Genomic DNA, 17,806 nt, shown 5'->3' on the forward strand with positions numbered 1-17,806 from the left:
TTTATCTCACACACATCTCATCATACCGGGTCTTAAACACATTCAAACTCCCTGCAGACACCACACTCTCAGGAAAGGCATTCCAATCATTCACAACTCTGCATGAAAAAAACCTGCCTCTCACTCCCCTACTCACACCCTCTTTATACAGTTTCCAGGGATGACCTCTGGTTCTCCCCTGATCTCCCACTATTCTCTGTAGAACTTCTCCACCATTGATCCTATAACAACCCCTTACCAACTTGTAGGTCTCTATCATATCTCCCCTCTTCCTTCTCTCCACTAGACTGCAAATTACATCTTTTCAATCTTTCCTCATACTCGACATTCCAGAGGTCAGAAACTACCTTAGTCAGTCGCCTTTGGACCCTTTTCAACATCTCTTCATCCTTCTGAAAACCAGGTGACCAAATCTGGGCACAATAGTCCATGTGTGGCCTAATCAAAGCCTTATACAATGGAACAAGAATCTCCCTACTTCTACACGTCAGTGTCCTCCTTATCATTCCCAGAAGTCTTTGTGTTGTCTTCACAATTTTGGCGATGTGTCCCCTAAATTTTAGATCCTTATCCACTATCACTCTCAGATCTCTTATTTCCTCTACTTCCAACAATATATTCTCACCAAGCATAAATTCTGCATCCCATCTTTGTTTTCCAAATTTTAAAACTTTACATTTTGCAACATTGAACTCACATCCCCATTTGCTTGCCCAATCACTCAATTTATTCAAGTCTTCTTGCAAGGCCACAACATCTTCACTACTCTTTATGGTTCGTCCCAACTTTGCATCATCTGCAAACAACTGAATATCTCCATCCAAATCTTCGCCAATATCATTAATATACAAGTTAAATAGTAATGGTCCTAAAACAGATCCCTGAGGCACTCCACTAGTGACTTTCCTTTTCCTGGATATTGCACCCCCATACACAACTTGTTGATACCTATCAGATAGCCAGTCTCCAATCCAATGCACTAATCTAATATCCAACCCCATCTGCTCTAGTTTGACTGTCAACTTGTCTTGAGGTACTCTATCAAAAGCTTTTGCGAAATCCAAGTATATTACTGTGTATCCTTCTCCTCTGTCCAAGGAAGTAGTCATTTTATTGTAATAAGTAAGTAGATTACTAAAACACGACCTCCCTTTAGCAAATCCATGCTGTCCATCAAAGATTATACCATTGTTGTCAACCCAACTCTGGATCCTAGTTCTTACAAGCTTCTCCAACAACTTAACCACAACACCTGACACACAGATAGGCCTATAGTTTGATGCTTGAGTTCGATCACCTCCTTTATGAAGTGGCACAATCTTGCCCTCCTTCCACTCTTTAGGGACTTGACCAAGTGCAAGACTCGTATTAAAAAAATATGTCAAGGCAGGTGTCAACTTTCTGGCACATTCCTTCAGAATACGTGGTGATATATTATCAAGTCCCACAGCCTTATTTACATCTAGTTTACTCAACTCCCCAAACACCTCTTGCTCACTTACAGTCAGTCTCTCCTCCCCATCATCAACTGCTCTTAATCTCCCCATGAAGTCACATTCACAAGATTGAAAGATCTTTATGAACTGCTCATTAAGTATCTCCACCACACATTCTGCAACAGCTGTCTTTATACCATTTCCTCCAATCAATGTCATCCTTCCATAATCATTCTTTCTTTTGCTGGCTACATATCGAAAGAACTCCCTAGGATTCTTTTTAGCTTCATTAGCTAACTGCTGTTCATACCTCTCTTTAGCTACTCTCACCAACCAAGTCACTCTCCTTGCCTGGTCTTTGTAGACCTCATGAAATTGGTTACTTCCACTTCTCTTATGCTGCCTCCACAATGCCCTTTTTCTCTGTATTGCATGCTTAATCTCTTTATTCATCCATCTCACACCTACCTTATTTAACCTTCTCACCCGTGGTATACATTTAGACATTGCATCCACTAAATATTTTTTGAAAATCCCCCAAGCTGCATTGATCTCTTTTCCAGCTAATTCCTCATTCCATGCTACACCTGCAGGCTGTCTCCTGAGCTCTTCATAATCACCCCCCTTGTAGTTCCACATATACCCTTTTTTCACAGGGGTCCTTGCACTGCTGGCAACCACCCAAGTAATCAGCTCATGGTCACTTTCACCAATTGGTGGATGATTTGATACCTCATTGGTAATTACATCCTCCGATGAGATGACCAAATCCAAGACCCTTAATCCTCTTGTGCCCTCTGTTACATACTGTCTGAGGTAGTTATCCCTCAAAAACTCAAGAAACTCATTTTCTTTACTTCCAGTTGCTATCTCTTCATTCCAGTCTATATTGCCATAATTAAAATCACCCATATTGATCACCCTTTTCTTATTTGCTTGGCTTATTTGACTATACATTTCACTATCACCACCATCCACATTACCAGGTCTATAACAACATCCCACCAAGTATTTGATTCCATTCACCTCCATCTCACACCATACCGCCTCAAAACCACTGGCCCCATTTCCCTCTTGCATCTCTACCTTGTATGGACATAACTCTTTCTCTATCATCAATAGCACTCCCCCTCCCTTTTTACCCCTTCTATCCTCACGAAACACATCATACCTTTCCATCTCTATTCCTGTCAGGATGTCATCCTCATCTAACCGTGTCTCACTTATTCCGACAATCTCTGGGTGCACAGACGCAATTAGTGCAACCATTTCATCTGCCTTGTTTCTTATACTTCTAGCATTGGTATACAAACACAACAACTGATTTCTGGATCTACAGCTAGTTCCACTGATACCACTCGCTCGATGTGATCTCTCCATGCTGGACTGGGGTCATTTCCCTTTCTGCTTCTTCATTTTAGAACCCTTTGCAATTCCATCTGTTTCCTTTTGATCCCTGATCATCCCATTACTTTCCTGCCTACACATGCTCTCACCTCCTCTTGGAGCATCCACCTTTCTCACGCTGTGTATCCCTGTCCACCCTGAGCCTCCCCATTTCCCTGCTCCTCTTGCACATCCATTCTCTCATTTTCTATGCTCATACCACTCACTTCCCCATTCATTTCCACTCCTTCAATCTCTCCTGTCTTACTCTCCTGCTCTTCCACATCACTCCCCTCTCGATCTGATTCATTCTCTCTATTCACTTCTCCACTTTCCAGCAGCAGTCTCTCCAAGCGATTCACACCATAACCACTCAAATGCAGTCCATCGCTCCCATACAGCTCACTTCGTCCCTCAAACTCATTCCGCACATTAACAAACTGTACTCCCATCTCCTCACACATTTCAGCCAGAATATCATTCATAATCCTTGCTCTCCGCCTCATTTCACCACAATCATACCTAGGCAGCACACTGACCACCCTTCCTGTCACACTATTCTCCTTTATCTTTCCAAGCAGTCTCCTGACGTTCATTTTGACATGCTCTTTGTTCTCTCTCAAATCATTTGTACCAATTAATACAATTAACTCTTTTGCTCGTTCCCGCCTCATATTCAATGCCTCAATCACTCTACTCATTTTACTGCCTGGAAAACATACCTTGTGCATTTTATCCTCTAGCACACCTTTAATAATGGAGTCGCCATACAACGCCACTCGCTCATATTTTGTTAACTCTTTCATGCCATCATGATTTATTTTAATAGTTTTGACCTGAATTCTCTTAATTTCATTCCGCATCCATTTCATTTCTTGCTTCATCCAATCCAATTCACCTTCCGAACCTCGCGACACATTCACTCTATCATTAAATCTTTCTAACTTTCTAACTCTCGACCCCCTCTTCTCACTTTCCCTCTCATTCATCCTTCTTTGTTTCCGTACTTTCGGTCCAACATACGTCCAACTTTCACTATCATTCTTCTCACTTTCACTCTCACATATCTTTCTTTGTTTCCGTACTTTTGGACTAACATGCATCCAACTTTCGCTATCATTCTTCTCACTTTTACTGTCATTCATCTTTCTTTGGTTCAGTACTTTCGTTCCAACATGCGTCCAACTTTCGCCATCAGTCATTCTTTTTTCGCTATCATTCATTCTTTCAATTTTTTTTACTTGCGATTTCTGCATCACGCCATTTCTACTTTCATTCGTTCTCTCAATTTCGTTTCTTTCCGCCTCACTTTCGTCCCTTTTAACATCCGTTACAGTTGTCAAATCGCTCTTTTTCTTTTTTCCTGATTTTTTAACATTTTTTCGCCTGTCTTTCTCACCATCCTTCTCTTTCAAACGTGCACTCGCGACACAATCGGTACTATCACTTTCTGTCATCAACTTCATATTCGCATTCATCAATTCCTCGTTCAGGTCACATTTCGCACACACACCCTTCTTCCATCCGCACTAAACATCCACAAATCATTTATGTAATCGAAGGAATACATATAACAGACCTCACACTTAACGAACCGACTGAAATCCAAATTAAAATCATGGAATGACAATGCCGCCGCCATTTTTTTTTTCTCTGCAGGTTACTAGTTCTAATATTAATGTTTTCGTATTTAGTTTAAGCAAGAAAAAAAACCCCACACTAATAATATTGGTAGCGTACAATGTTTACAGCCGCTCTTACTTAAACAATTACGCATATATACTTAATTATTCCTAGTAAAACTTATTATTATTATTATTATTTAATGTTGGGACTGTCCCTTTGCAATGTCTTTTTCTTATCAGTTGTAATACTGAGTTTATCGTCCTTGCTTGAGCTAGTTCTTCATGCACAAAACTTGTGATTATTCTTAATCCTTTTAGAGTATAGTTTTACTCCTCCCCTTTCTCTTAAGGCCATAAATAAGCTATTTCACTTGCTACACACTTTTCCTGTGTAGACAGGAAAAGCTTCTGGCTGGAATCAATTCCCTAATCTACCTTGCTGTATTTCTCTTGTATTGATCCTTAAAAATTTATTTTTCTTTACGACTGCACCATTAAGGATAGCGTAAAAGAATTGTTTTTTCTTTCTCCTACATGCAAGAGAAACATTCAGCCAACCATGAGAAATATCTCCTAAATTAACTCTATTTCAAGCAACTCCTGATTCTTAATATCAGTCAGTCTTAGCTATTACTATTCTCTGGTCACACAGGTTCTATATTTTTATGAGACAGTGCATTGGTAAGGCAAGATCAGGCAAGCTATTAACAAAACAAACATGTTTATTCATTCTAAGACAAATTAATTACAAAATTTAAACTGCACATATCAAGTGTCTGGTTCAGTCTAATACAACTGGATAACAATGGAGACAATACAAATCACATGTCTAATTCTCCATACGATCGTTCAAGCATTTTCACTTAAGTTTTAAGACAAAGACATTAAAATTTTACATAAATTTTCAGACACGTGGATAGACTTAAACACACTTTATCTTTACTCATGCTATAAACAGGAAAAAGTTAAAGCTTAATCCACGTTCAATTTTTTTTGCATTTCACAACATTAGCAAATTCCTTAAAACTCTATATACTACTTATTCACATTCAAACAGAAGTACGGCTTTTCGACTTCTCTAATTCTTTCTTTGCTATTCAACAATAGAACCAACATTCGTTGCTTAATTTTCACAATCTAGGAATTAACATAAAACATCTTACTTGCACTCTTGCCAGCTCATTACATATAGTCCTAGATCCTAATGGTATATGGGCATGTCCCGCTTCTTCCAAAAAAAAGAATTTCCAATTGGGCTCTAGGTTACGACAGCTATACTACAGCACACACGTAGATCATCGAGAATCATACGGTAGGACATCTCGAAAAGACCATCCCCACTGTTATCTAACTTCCCATCTTCATCAGAACTGCATGCTCACAGGAACATGACTCTCCCCGTCCTCGGAAAAGGCTTGGCACAGGAACCAACTTCGAATTGAGAGTGAATGCGAGAGCTAGAACGAGAACCTCCTTTTTGCCCCTCAATCTCTACCTTTTATCTCACTCTCTCTCGACCTTGGCCCTTCTTCAAATTCAGTCTCCCCCGGATTTACTGGAGGGTTTTTCTCCGCCACTTACGCTATCGTCGAGTTTTGGCAGGAAAACTCGTAATCCAGTGACCTTGTCGCTAGCCTTAGGTCTATTTGTCTAATCCTGTCTGAGCTTATTTTTTTGTCTTTACAATTCTAGTAGTTCTTATAAAATTATTCTAACAATTTGTTACCAGATTTAATACAGCAAAGTGAGTTATTACATTAATTTAATTACAAATATTTTATGTAAAATTTAATTTCCTATGTAAAATCAACATAGAAAAAATTTAGTTCTAAATTTTTTCTATACGAGATTTTACACTGCCATTATCATCAAAAAGAAGAATATTTGATGTACATATTATTACTTCTACTAATAGCATTTCTAATGATGATGATGATGATTATAATGATTTTGCTAGTGTCTAAATAAGTTATTTCAAGAGCAACAAAGCATTTTTATGAAGGTCAGTTGCCAGTAATGTTGAAAATTTATGAAAACTTGCATAGGCAAAAATACATTTGAAGAATGAGTGAATGAGGTCAGTGCTTAACAGCAGAGATGCCCTTTATTAGTAAAAATAGAAGCAAAAGGTACATTTTAAAAAGTAAAAACAGTTCTTCTATAACCACAATATTTACTTTCTTAGTCCTTCTAGAAGATAAATTCTAGAATTAATTAGAGCATTACAACATTCTCCAAACCTAAATAAATTTGGTTGCCAGATATATTACAAAAAATCTAGGAGACTATCAACATGAGTGATAATCAATGTTTAATCATCCATACCAGATTAATAATCTCCATTCCCTTATCATTGTTGCCCAGCATTTGAACATTTGGGCAAATCTTGTATTACCATCTCTTATATAAAACTAAAGAGTGAAAGAAACAGCTTAAAGAAACACATATCTTGTTTAGAAAAGCTAGATATGTGTTTCTTTAAGCTGTTTCTTTCACTCTTTAGTTTTATAAAGAAACACATATCTTGTTTAGAAAAGCTAGATATGTGTTTCTTTAAGCCGTTTCTTTCACTCCTTAGTTTTATATAAGAGATGGTAATACAAGATTTACCCAAATGTTCAAATGCTGGGCAACAATGATAAGGGAATGGAGATTATTAATCTGGTATGGATGCTTAAATATTGATTATCACTCATGTTGATAGTCTCCTAGATTTTTTGTAATATATCTGGCAACCAAATTTATTTATATTTGGAGAATGTTGTAATGCTCTAATTAATTCTTGAAATAGTCTCTCAGATAATCTCAGTTTTTGGATAGTTTCAGGCCCTCCTGAAACTATCCAAAAACCTAAACATATAATCCTAAGCCTCCCTAAATTTATGGGTTACCAAAAATACGCAAAACAAAACATACTCTTGAGACCCATAGTGGACAGGATTGGCTTCCCCCTTACTTATAAAGTGGCCAAACACTTAGCCCATCAGCTCCTACACATTATAGGTCACACTTCCTTCCATGTTAAAAACTGTCTGTACTTCAAATCTTGTCTGTTATACATGATTTTCAAATCTCTGTCACCTCGCCAATGTTTTCATAGACCATTTTGAATGGCCCTAAACTCCACCCTCTCAAATCCAAGTCTCAAGTCTGTGTTTGCTTTCTTGCTGGTGTCTGCATGCATGTGCATAGTGTATATCTTTGTGCCTATGAAGATACCTTGATAACCAAGGTGAAATATTGGCCTAATAATTTAACAGCTAAATTATAATTAATTATTATCCCTTAATGTGTGAAGGCCTGTAAATATATATTATTATTATTAACACCAGACCTCTATGGGGTCAAAAGCCTTATTGCAGGAGGTACACACTGTCACACACAAAACTCATCAAACTCCACTTTAAACTCATTCGGCATGTCTGTATTCATCACACTCTCAGGCAATGCATTTCACTTCAGCCATTCTCCCTACAAAGAACCAATTCTTTACTCCTTTGCTTATACTCTCTTTATGCAGTTTCCAAAGATGGTCTCTTGGTTTATCTCCTTTTGTTTGGTTTAAAAACAGGAACTTGTGTTCAGAATGTTTTCCTCATTATTTTGATAATCAATATATTAAACTATATTCAGATTATCTAATTAAAGACTTTAATGATGCTGATCTTCTGTTTATTGTTTACTAAGGATCAGGCTTATCACAATAGTCAGTTAAATCAGAATTTTTAGTTTGCAACTCTGTTCATATAAACCTGCTGTTTGGTTATGCTATGTGGATGATTTACATCTGAACAGCCAATGTCCTAGAATCTGCTTCATATTAAAAGAGAACAATAAATCTCTCCATTCCTGGACAAAATATATATACGTCCGCCAGTAGTCACACCACCACCATCCTTCATGACAGTACGGTTATAAACTTTAGTGAAGAGAGCAAAATGGTGAAATATAGGAAATAATACAGTATTTTAGTTCTGTCATCTGCATTGTTTTCTCTTTTTTAAAAATACTAGTAGGAATGAAAATCAACATATAAATCTTACACACAAGATATATGATTTTTTTTTCTTTCCATTTTAGAGTTCAGAATCGTTTCATCTTATCTGTTATATCAAAATCTTGAAGAATTTGGATTTTATTCTCACAGCTGATTCTAGCTTAGTGCCTCTACTTGTGAATAATGAACAGTTTTTGATGTTGATGACAACAGACAACAAAACTAAATATCTGGCGTTGCTTAATATCTTAAACAGTGCTCTTAATAATATGCTTAGGTAAAATTGATAGTTTTTTTTATTTATTTCATTATACTTATTATAAATATTTTCTTTGTATTATTATATATATGGAATTTATAATAAAATTTACATATCAGGATAAGCATAATATTTATATTATACAAAATCTAAGTAATAAAAGAAAGGATAATAAATATTCAATACTGTTTTATAACCAAGTAGTGAAATATTGTTATTCACTGAAAGTTAAAAAGAGCTTACAAGAACAATCCCTTGGCACACGATGAACTCTGCCCAGGAGCCTATATATTCTCTTGTAATTAGTACCTTCTGAATAAGATTTCACTGGCATGACAGCAGTTTCAAACTCTCGTTTCTTGTTGGAGAGAGCAGGTAGAAACAATAAGCACAAAAAACATCTCGTCAGTGTCATAAAATTTCATGTTTCCATGTGAGAACATCAAAACATGAGATTCCATGATTAGAATGATAAAATGTTTTTTTTTTTTTTTTTTTACCTTCATAGGTTTTTACTTGGTGGCACTGATTTTAAAGTGCTGACAGGAACCAACACTTTGAAATAACTCTTAAGACTGCAAAACTATAATCAAAAACACTAATAGGGTATGCTGTCTCCTGAGCAGGGTTCATTGTTTTAATTGTTTATTATCAATAATCTAATATTACTGATCAGCGTCTCATTGCTTGGATATTTATTATCCTTTTCTTTGATTGTTTTTGTGAATGAAGATTTTTAGGCTCTATCATTTTTATATTATTTCATTAATTTTAAAGGTTTTTTTTTTTTTTTTTTTTTACAGATTACTATCAACACAAGGCAATCATAAACTATAAGTACATTTTATTATTATTATTATGAACATCAGACCTCAATGAAGTTGAAAGATTCATTGTGGAAGGTCCACACTATCATATACAAAGCTCTTCAAACAGTGCATTAAACTCATTCAACATTCTGCACTCACCACTCTCAGATCATGCATTTCACTTGTCAACCACTCTCCATGCAAAGAGCTTACTCCTCCCCTTGCTCACATCCTCATACAGTTTCCAGAGATGGCCTCTTGTTCTACTCCTATATCCTTCCAATCCATGAAAAATCTCATCCTAATTAATTTGGTAACAACCCCTTACCAACTTATATGTTTCAATCATTCACATGGCTCTGCAAATGACATTTTCTCAATCAGTCTTCATACCACATATTTCAGGCTGGAAACCATGTTAGCATCAGTCATCTCTGTACCCTTTCTAATATATCGTAATCTCTTTTAAAAACCAGGTGACCAAATATGCAGACAATAATCCATGTGCAATCAGATTATGACCTCATACAATGGAACCATAACCTCTACTTGTGCATGTCAGTTTTCCTTATTATTATAATTTGGTGTGACTCTTAAACTTGAGGTCCCTATCCTCCACCACCACTTTCAGCTATCTAATTTTTTCCATCCCCTTCAGAATGCCTCTACCAGTTGTTGTATACTTTGCATCCCATTGCTTACCAGATTTTAAAACTTGACACTTATGAACTGGGAGCTCTTACTTGCTTGTCTACTCATACAGTTTATTCAGATCCTCCAGCAAGACTACAACATCTATTAGATCACCATTGTTCTCCCTAACTTTGCATCATCTGCAAACAGCTGCATACCTCTAGTAACTAAAAACAGTCCCAATATCATTAATAGAGAAATTAAATGACAAATTAGACAAATTAATTGACTCCCAAAACAGACTCCTGCAGCATACCACTGACTTTCCCCTTCAGGATACTGCTCTGCCATACACAAATCCACTGTGTATGTATTAGTGAAACTCACTAATCTTGTTATCTAACCCCATCCAGTTCAGTTTGGATTCAATTTGTTCTGGCAATCTATTAAATATCTTACCAAAATCTAACTGTACCACTGTACATCTTTGTCCATTGCATTTCACTTTATTGTAGTACATAAGTAAATTGTTAAAACCTGACCTTCCATTTAACAAACCCATTCTAACCATCACAGAGAAAACTGCTATTATTGATCCACTTTATTCTAGTTCTCACCAACTTCTTCAACATCTTGACCACAACTCCATCCAAAAAGATTGGCCTATGTGGACAAATATTTTTTTTTTTTTTTTGCTTAGTTGCAAAATATATATTATATTTGACAAGAAATTATATTCTTGTTTTAATCTTTTATCTGAGCATAAGAAAACAAAGTTTCTGTGCAAAATATCTTAATGACTAGCCAATGATGCATTATGGAAAGGGTCATTACCCAGACCAGTTTCAACCTTTATTAGGTTCGCATCATTGGGAGCTAGATCCAAGAAGATACCAGTTTTAACCTTGGAATTTTCCTGGATCTGTCAATGAAGAATTCATATATTTTCTATATACAAGTAATAATGTGTTATATCATCATATTATTAAATACTTTGGTCAGAGGAAGTTGTAGAAAGTTTTTTTTTTTTTGCTTGGTCACAAAGTATATTATATAAAACACATCATGCAAATTATGGAAACAACTACTGTGTTAGAGTAAAACTTTAGTTTCATATAAACCAAAATTAAACACTCGACATTTTGACCTTCACATTAAGGTCATCATCTGGAGTATACACATATATACAAAGAAACAAGCTACACTACAATCTACATGGCACGCTAAAGTTACTGACCAACTGTTACAACTATTGGCCTGACCTCTGGAAAAAAAAAACAACCTTACTACATCAAAGCTAGAATCCTCTTATTATTACTATTATTATCTATTCAGTTACAAAATTAAATTAAACTGGAGAGCAACATGTTTACAAAAAAGGAAAAAATTAATAAATAATAAATCAAAATTAAAAAAAAAATTACTTATATAAATTTATATATAAATTACAGCCAACTGGTATGGATGGTGGCCAATAAAAGCTGAAAAATTGATTAGAATCATGATCTTTGGATTTTTATGCCACCATTATTGTTAAGATTGGGGTGATTAATCAAAATTTCACAGGCTTCTTTAAATTTCCGTTCATACCAGGTTTTTGTATGATGAGCAAGTACTTTTCCAATCAATTTGGTGTAGGGTGTTAAGAGTGTGATCTGAGAGTCGTGCTTCATCAAAATTGCTAAATTTGATGTGTCATTTGTGCTCTTTTTTACGGATAAGGATTGTACGTCCAGTTTTCCCAATATAAGGTAAGTTACTGGTGCAATAGATGCAATAAACTCAAGGATGTGCCAATGGGGGGGGGAGGATCCTTAGAGGAGTTGAATATGTTTTTTTTAATTTTAAAGATGGTTTAAAAGTGGCATTAAGATTATAATGGTGTAGGATTCTATGGGATAGCTATGATTTTACTGTAATCTATATTATTTTTTGATGAAGTTTTATGAAGAACTTTATGAGTAGTATTTTTGCTATAGCCATTATTTATAAATGTATTGCTAATAATTTTTAATTCTTGTTTAAGAGCTTCTCCATTAAAGCAAATTGTTATAGCTCTGTTTTTGAGGGTGTTAATGACTCCAAATTTTTGCAGAGGGTGGTGATATGAGTCAGCATGTATATATTGGCCATTATGTGTAGGCTTTAATAAGTTTAGTTTAATCCTTTATCCAAGTGTGAGCAAACAAAGTTTGCGCCTGAAAGTATCTTCAGGACTGGGGTAAGGTAGTACAACACCAGGCAACTCATTGCAAAGGTGGAGAAAGTTCTCATCACTCCTATCTCAGTATCTCCCATAATGCAAAGCACAGCTCCTTGCGGATATGTGTAATGCTATGCATTAAGGCAAAGGGCCACTACCCATACCGGTTTCGACCTTTATTGAGGTCTCGTCAGTGGGAGCCAGGCCCAGTAGTGGAGATACAAAGGCAGAAGCAATGAGAGGTCATCCTAACCTATAGGAGTTGCCAAAGGGTGTGCTACCTTATTATTAAATTACTCCGGATTCAGAGAAAGATGTTGAGAGTTTATTTTTCACTTGGTTAGACTATAATAAGTTTAGTTTAATCCTTTATCCAAGTGTGAGCAAACAAAGTTTGCGCCTGAAAGTATCTTCAGGACTGGGTAGTGTATGTGTAGGCTTGTGTGGCACGACTGGGTATGTGTAGGCTTGTGGTAAACTGTGAAGGATAGCCAGCCTGAGGGAAGACGTGTGACTAGTGTATCCAGAAAAGAGAGTGAGTTCTGATTTTCAATTTCAATAGTAAATTGTATGTTCTCATGTTGTTTGTTCAGGTGGCTAAGGAATGTGTTTAAAGTTTGGCGACCATGTGGCCAGATAATGAAAACATCCTCAACATATGTAAGCCAAATTGTAGGTTTTAGAGTAAAGGAATCAAGAGCACGTTGCTCAAAAGCTTCCATATAAAAGTTAGCAATTTTTTTTTTTTTTTGTGGGGGGAGGGAATAGAAGTGAGCCCATGGCCGTACCTTCTTTTTTGTAGGTAAAATTTATTTTGCTACACCAGAACATAGTACATGGACAGAGAGAGCCGTAATGTTGGGCGGAAATTTTTTCTGTTGGAGAAGAATTGTGTCACTGATTGAGAAATTTCTGCCCTTTTCACAAATGTGAAAAGGGCAGAAATGTCAAAACTGACTAATAAATCATCTTTGCTGAGTGTTATGTTTTTAATTTTGTTTATAAAGTGTTGTGTGTTCTTTATATAGGAGGAGGAATGATCTACCAACTCGTTGAGTGTTGACGCAAATTTCTTGGCTAGTGGGAATAGACAACCCTACTTATCAGTAGGGTTGTCTGTTCCCTCGACTATCAGCCGAAGCAGAATGTTATGTTTATGTACTTTGGGAACACCATATATTCTGGGAGAACGGGCATAATGGGGTATAAGTTTTTTAATAGTGCCTGATGGCCAAGAAGTGACAGACTTAAGTAATTTCACAGTGTTTTTCTTTATCCTGTTCGTCAGATTATAGTTCACAAGCTGATAGGTGCTGCTATTGGAGACTTTGATTCATCTGATGGATGTAAGTTTATCTGTCGAGGTTGACTGTTGCATTACCTTTGTCAGATTTTGTTATAATTATATCTTGATTAGCTTTTAATGACTTGATTGCTGCTAGTTCTGGTTTTGTAAGATTGCTACATATGGTTTTCTTTTTATTCAAAACATTGCTGGTTTCTAAATGAATTTTATCAGCTATATTATTTAGAAGAGACTTAATGTCTCTTTCTGTGTGGTATATCACATCCATTTTATTAACAGTTCTAGGTGCTGCTGCGAAATTTAGGCCTTTATCAAGTAATACAAGTTGACTGTTATAAGGTGTGGCTAGATAGGTTGATCACATGACTATTGCTTGCATGTAATTGGTCGCTCCTCGTCTCACTTGTTTGTTGTTCACTGTTGGAGTTGTTTGCCGGGAAAAGAGATATCCTGATCGGTTAGATTTGTATAATTGACATTCAAATTTTGCTGTTGTTTTGAAGTATGAAATTTGGCCTTAAATTTTTCTTTATTACTTTCCAGAATATGTTTAGCTGAATTATCAGTTATTCTTCCAAGCACATTTAAAATATCTGGATTCATATTACTAGAGAGTTCGGATTGTAAATTTAAAACTTGATTTTGGGTCATTGCTAGATTTTTGCCGGTTGTTTGAATTTGTTCTCTAAGTATAGCTATAGCTTTCTTTGTACGTGCATAGATACGAAAAGAGCACAAACATCACATTAAATTTAACAATTTTGGCAAAGCAGGCCTTTCAGATCATGCTCTTAACACCCTACACCAAATTGATTGGAAAAGTACTTGCTCATTACATCATACAAAAACCTGGTATGAACGGAAATTTAAAGAGGCCTGTAAAATTTTGATTGACCACCCCAATCTTAACAATAATGGTGGCATAAAAATTCCAAGAATTTGGACGGCATACATTTAGCCCACTTAGTTTCCAGCAATTAATTACTTAGTTTCCTGACTTTAGGACTCTAAGTAATTTTTCAGCTTTTATTGGCCACTATCCATACCAGTTGGCTGTAATTTATATGTAAATGTATATAAGTAATTTTTTTTTAAATTTTATTTATTATTTATTAATTTTTTCCTTTTTTGTAAACGTGTTGCTCTCCAGTTTAGTTTAATTTTGTAACTGAATAGATAATAATAATAATAATAATAATAATAATAATAGGACTCTAGCTTTGTTGTAGTAATTTTTTTTTTTCCACCAGAGGTCAGGCCAATAGTTGTAGCGGTTGGTCAGTAATTTTAGCATGCCATGTAGATTGTAGTGCAGCTTGTTTCTTTGTATATATGTGTATACTCCAGATAATGACCTTAATGTGAAAGTCGAAACGTCAAGTGTTTATTTTGGTTTATATTAAACTAAAGTTTGATCCTAACGCAGTAGTTGTTTCCATAATTTGCACTGTGTATTCTGATTACCATGTAAGCATGAAGGAAAAGATTCTTATATTATATAAAAAATTATATTGTTTTAGTCCTTTACCCAAGCATAAACAAATAACATCTGCATGCAAAGTGTCTTCACCTGATTATACAAGTAGATTGAGCCAACAGCCTCAATCTACTTGTATATTGAGGCTGTTGACTTCACATTAATTGCCTCATTATCCCATAATGCAAAGCACACTTCCTTTCAAATGTGTGTAATGATAGTGATGAGAGATCAGGAATGCAAGATAGACAGGGAAATGGGAACGGAGTTAGCACAAAGGGGAAGACAGCATAAGGCGAGTGGATGCTGGAAGCAGTAGTGAATGTGTGTATGGGGATGGATGGCATAGGGATGAGATGGCTCACGTGATTTTATGAGCTGAAGAGGTCTGTTCTTCTACAATGTGCCGCAATGAATTCTCATGTAAGGAGAAGCAGTAGTCTCTACTACTTACCCTTACATGCCCAGTGAACTGCTGTGTCTATTTACAAATACCAGGTGCATCAGAAATAAGGAAGGTGAAATTGTTACACTACACCCCCAAAAAACTAAGTGAAACATGCTTGGGTCAAGGAAGATATCCTGATGGGAATAGACATAAGAAAGGTATAACGTTTTTTTGGAGGATGGAAAGAACGAGAAAGGAAAGGGAGTGTTGCTGGTGATAGCAGGGAAATTATGTCCACATAAGATAGAGATAGAAATAGCAGGAGTGGTTTTGAGGCAGTATAGTGTGAGGTGAAGGTTGAAAGGAAGAGATATTAAGTTGGATGTCACTATTGGCCAGAGCAGTGGTTAAATTCTAATCGAATAAGCTTCGGAGCCCTTAAAGTAAAGATCATAAATGTGAGGCTATTGCTAGATTGTTGCAACATTTTTTAAAATTTTATTTATTTATTTATTTATTTATTATTTATTCTTGTGGAGTTAAAGCCATCAGGCCTTCTCTTCCACACCACCAGAAACATTAAATACAAATACAAATACAAAATTACAAATTAATATAATACTTTTAACATATTGAAAGATAATTCAATTTAAGATAGACAAACATATGCTTTTACTTATATCAGTAAATTAAATTTGAAATATAACTAGAGAAATGTACAGGAAAGTGCATAAAAATATCGGGGCTTACCCTTAGTTAACAGATGCAAGAGTTCTATAATAGTTTCCACAAGGCTTCCTTCAATTTGTCTGTCTCTGCGTCAAGTCTCTTTTTACATTAAGCAAGGGTACTGTTTCTTCTTTGGGACATCCAGCATTTAACATATGGAAGAGGATCCCACTGGGAAATTGGTGGACCACAATTATTTACTGTCAGCAAAGATGAGACATTTTTAACCATGAGCGCATTTCTTGTTGGTGTCACAATATTGTTCATAATGCTGAACCCCCGCTTGCACTCTGCATTGCTCACTGTTATTGTTTCAACACACTTCAGAAGTTTCTTCATGGCATCTGACACATGCTTACCTCCACTGTGCTTAAAATCCCTATAAGACTGAATAACCTCACGATAACACAGAGAAAACTTATGGGAGCGATGGACTGCATTTGAATGGTTATGGTGTGAGTCGCTTGGAGAGACTGCTGCTGGAAGGTAGAGAAGTGAGTAGAGAGAATGAATCAGATCAAGGCAGGAAGTGGTGTGGAAGAGCAGGAGAGTAAGACAGGAGAGATTGAAGAGGTGGTTATGAATGGGGAAGTGAGTGGTATGAGTATAGAAAATGAGAGAATGGGTGTTCAAGAGGAGCAGGGAAATGGGGAGGCTCAGGGCGGACAGGGCTACACAGCATGAGAAAGGTGGATGCTCCAAGAGGAGGTGAGAGCATGTATAGAAAGGAATGGGATGATCTGGGATCAAGAGGAAACAGTTGGAATTGAAAAGGGTTCTAAAATGAATAAGCAGAAAGGGAAATGGCCCCAGTCGAGCATGGAGAGATCACATCGAGTGAGTGGTATCAGTGGAACTAGCTGTAGATCCAGAAATGAGCTGTTGTGTTTGTATACAAATGTTAGAAGTATTAGAAACAAGGCAGATGAAATGGTTGCACTAATTGCATCTGTTCACCCAAAGATTGTCGGAATGTGTGACACGGTTAGAAGAGGACGACATCCTGATAGGAATATAGATGAAAGGGTATGATGTGTTTCGTGATTATAGAAGGGGTAAAAAGGGAGGAGGGAGTGCTATTAATAATAGAGAAAGAGTTATGTCCATACAAAGTAGAGATGCTAGAGGGAAATAGTGCCAGTGGTTTTGAGGCAGTATGGTGTGAGATAGAGATGAATGGAATCAAATACTTGGTTGGTTTTGTTATAGACCAGATAATGTGGATGGTGAAGATAATGAAATGTGTGATCAAATTAGCCAAGCAAATAAGAAAAGGGTCACCATTATGAGCATCAGCAGTATTTCAATTCACAACCTGCAGGTTGTGGATTGAAATCCTGCTGTGTCATGGATGTTTGTGAATTTTCTTAAGTGGCAGTAGATGATTATTAGCCAAGACTACCACCACCCTTCTTATGGCAGTAAAATGTTCTGAAAAGTGCCACATTTGGTCTGCAGGGCATATATGTTGGATAGCTAACCTTTAGCCCATCCACAGTGTGTACTGTGCTGTAGATTTATTGCTTTTGTAGTGAGATAGTGATTAAAAGTTATGACT

At 36.3% G+C, this 17,806-nt stretch overlaps 1 protein-coding gene across 2 annotated transcripts in view; it reads left to right on the plus strand.

Annotated features, from left to right (window-relative positions):
- LOC150094127 (IQ calmodulin-binding motif-containing protein 1-like) overlaps nucleotides 1-17,806 on the plus strand; it is a 240,009-nt gene that overhangs the window by 52,251 nt on the left and 169,952 nt on the right. For both annotated transcript variants that reach the window (XM_090412272.1, XM_090412273.1), the window contains exon 4: nucleotides 8,528-8,721. In XM_090412272.1, the coding sequence (XP_090268398.1) occupies nucleotides 8,528-8,721 (194 nt within the window). The remainder of the gene's footprint in view (nucleotides 1-8,527; nucleotides 8,722-17,806) is intronic.

The sequence above is a fragment of the Typopeltis vanoorti genome, chromosome 22 (assembly GCF_054136105.1).
Source record: "Typopeltis vanoorti isolate ZY-2024b chromosome 22, IOZ_Tvanoo_1.0, whole genome shotgun sequence".
NCBI classification, from domain to species: domain Eukaryota; kingdom Metazoa; phylum Arthropoda; class Arachnida; order Uropygi; family Thelyphonidae; genus Typopeltis; species Typopeltis vanoorti.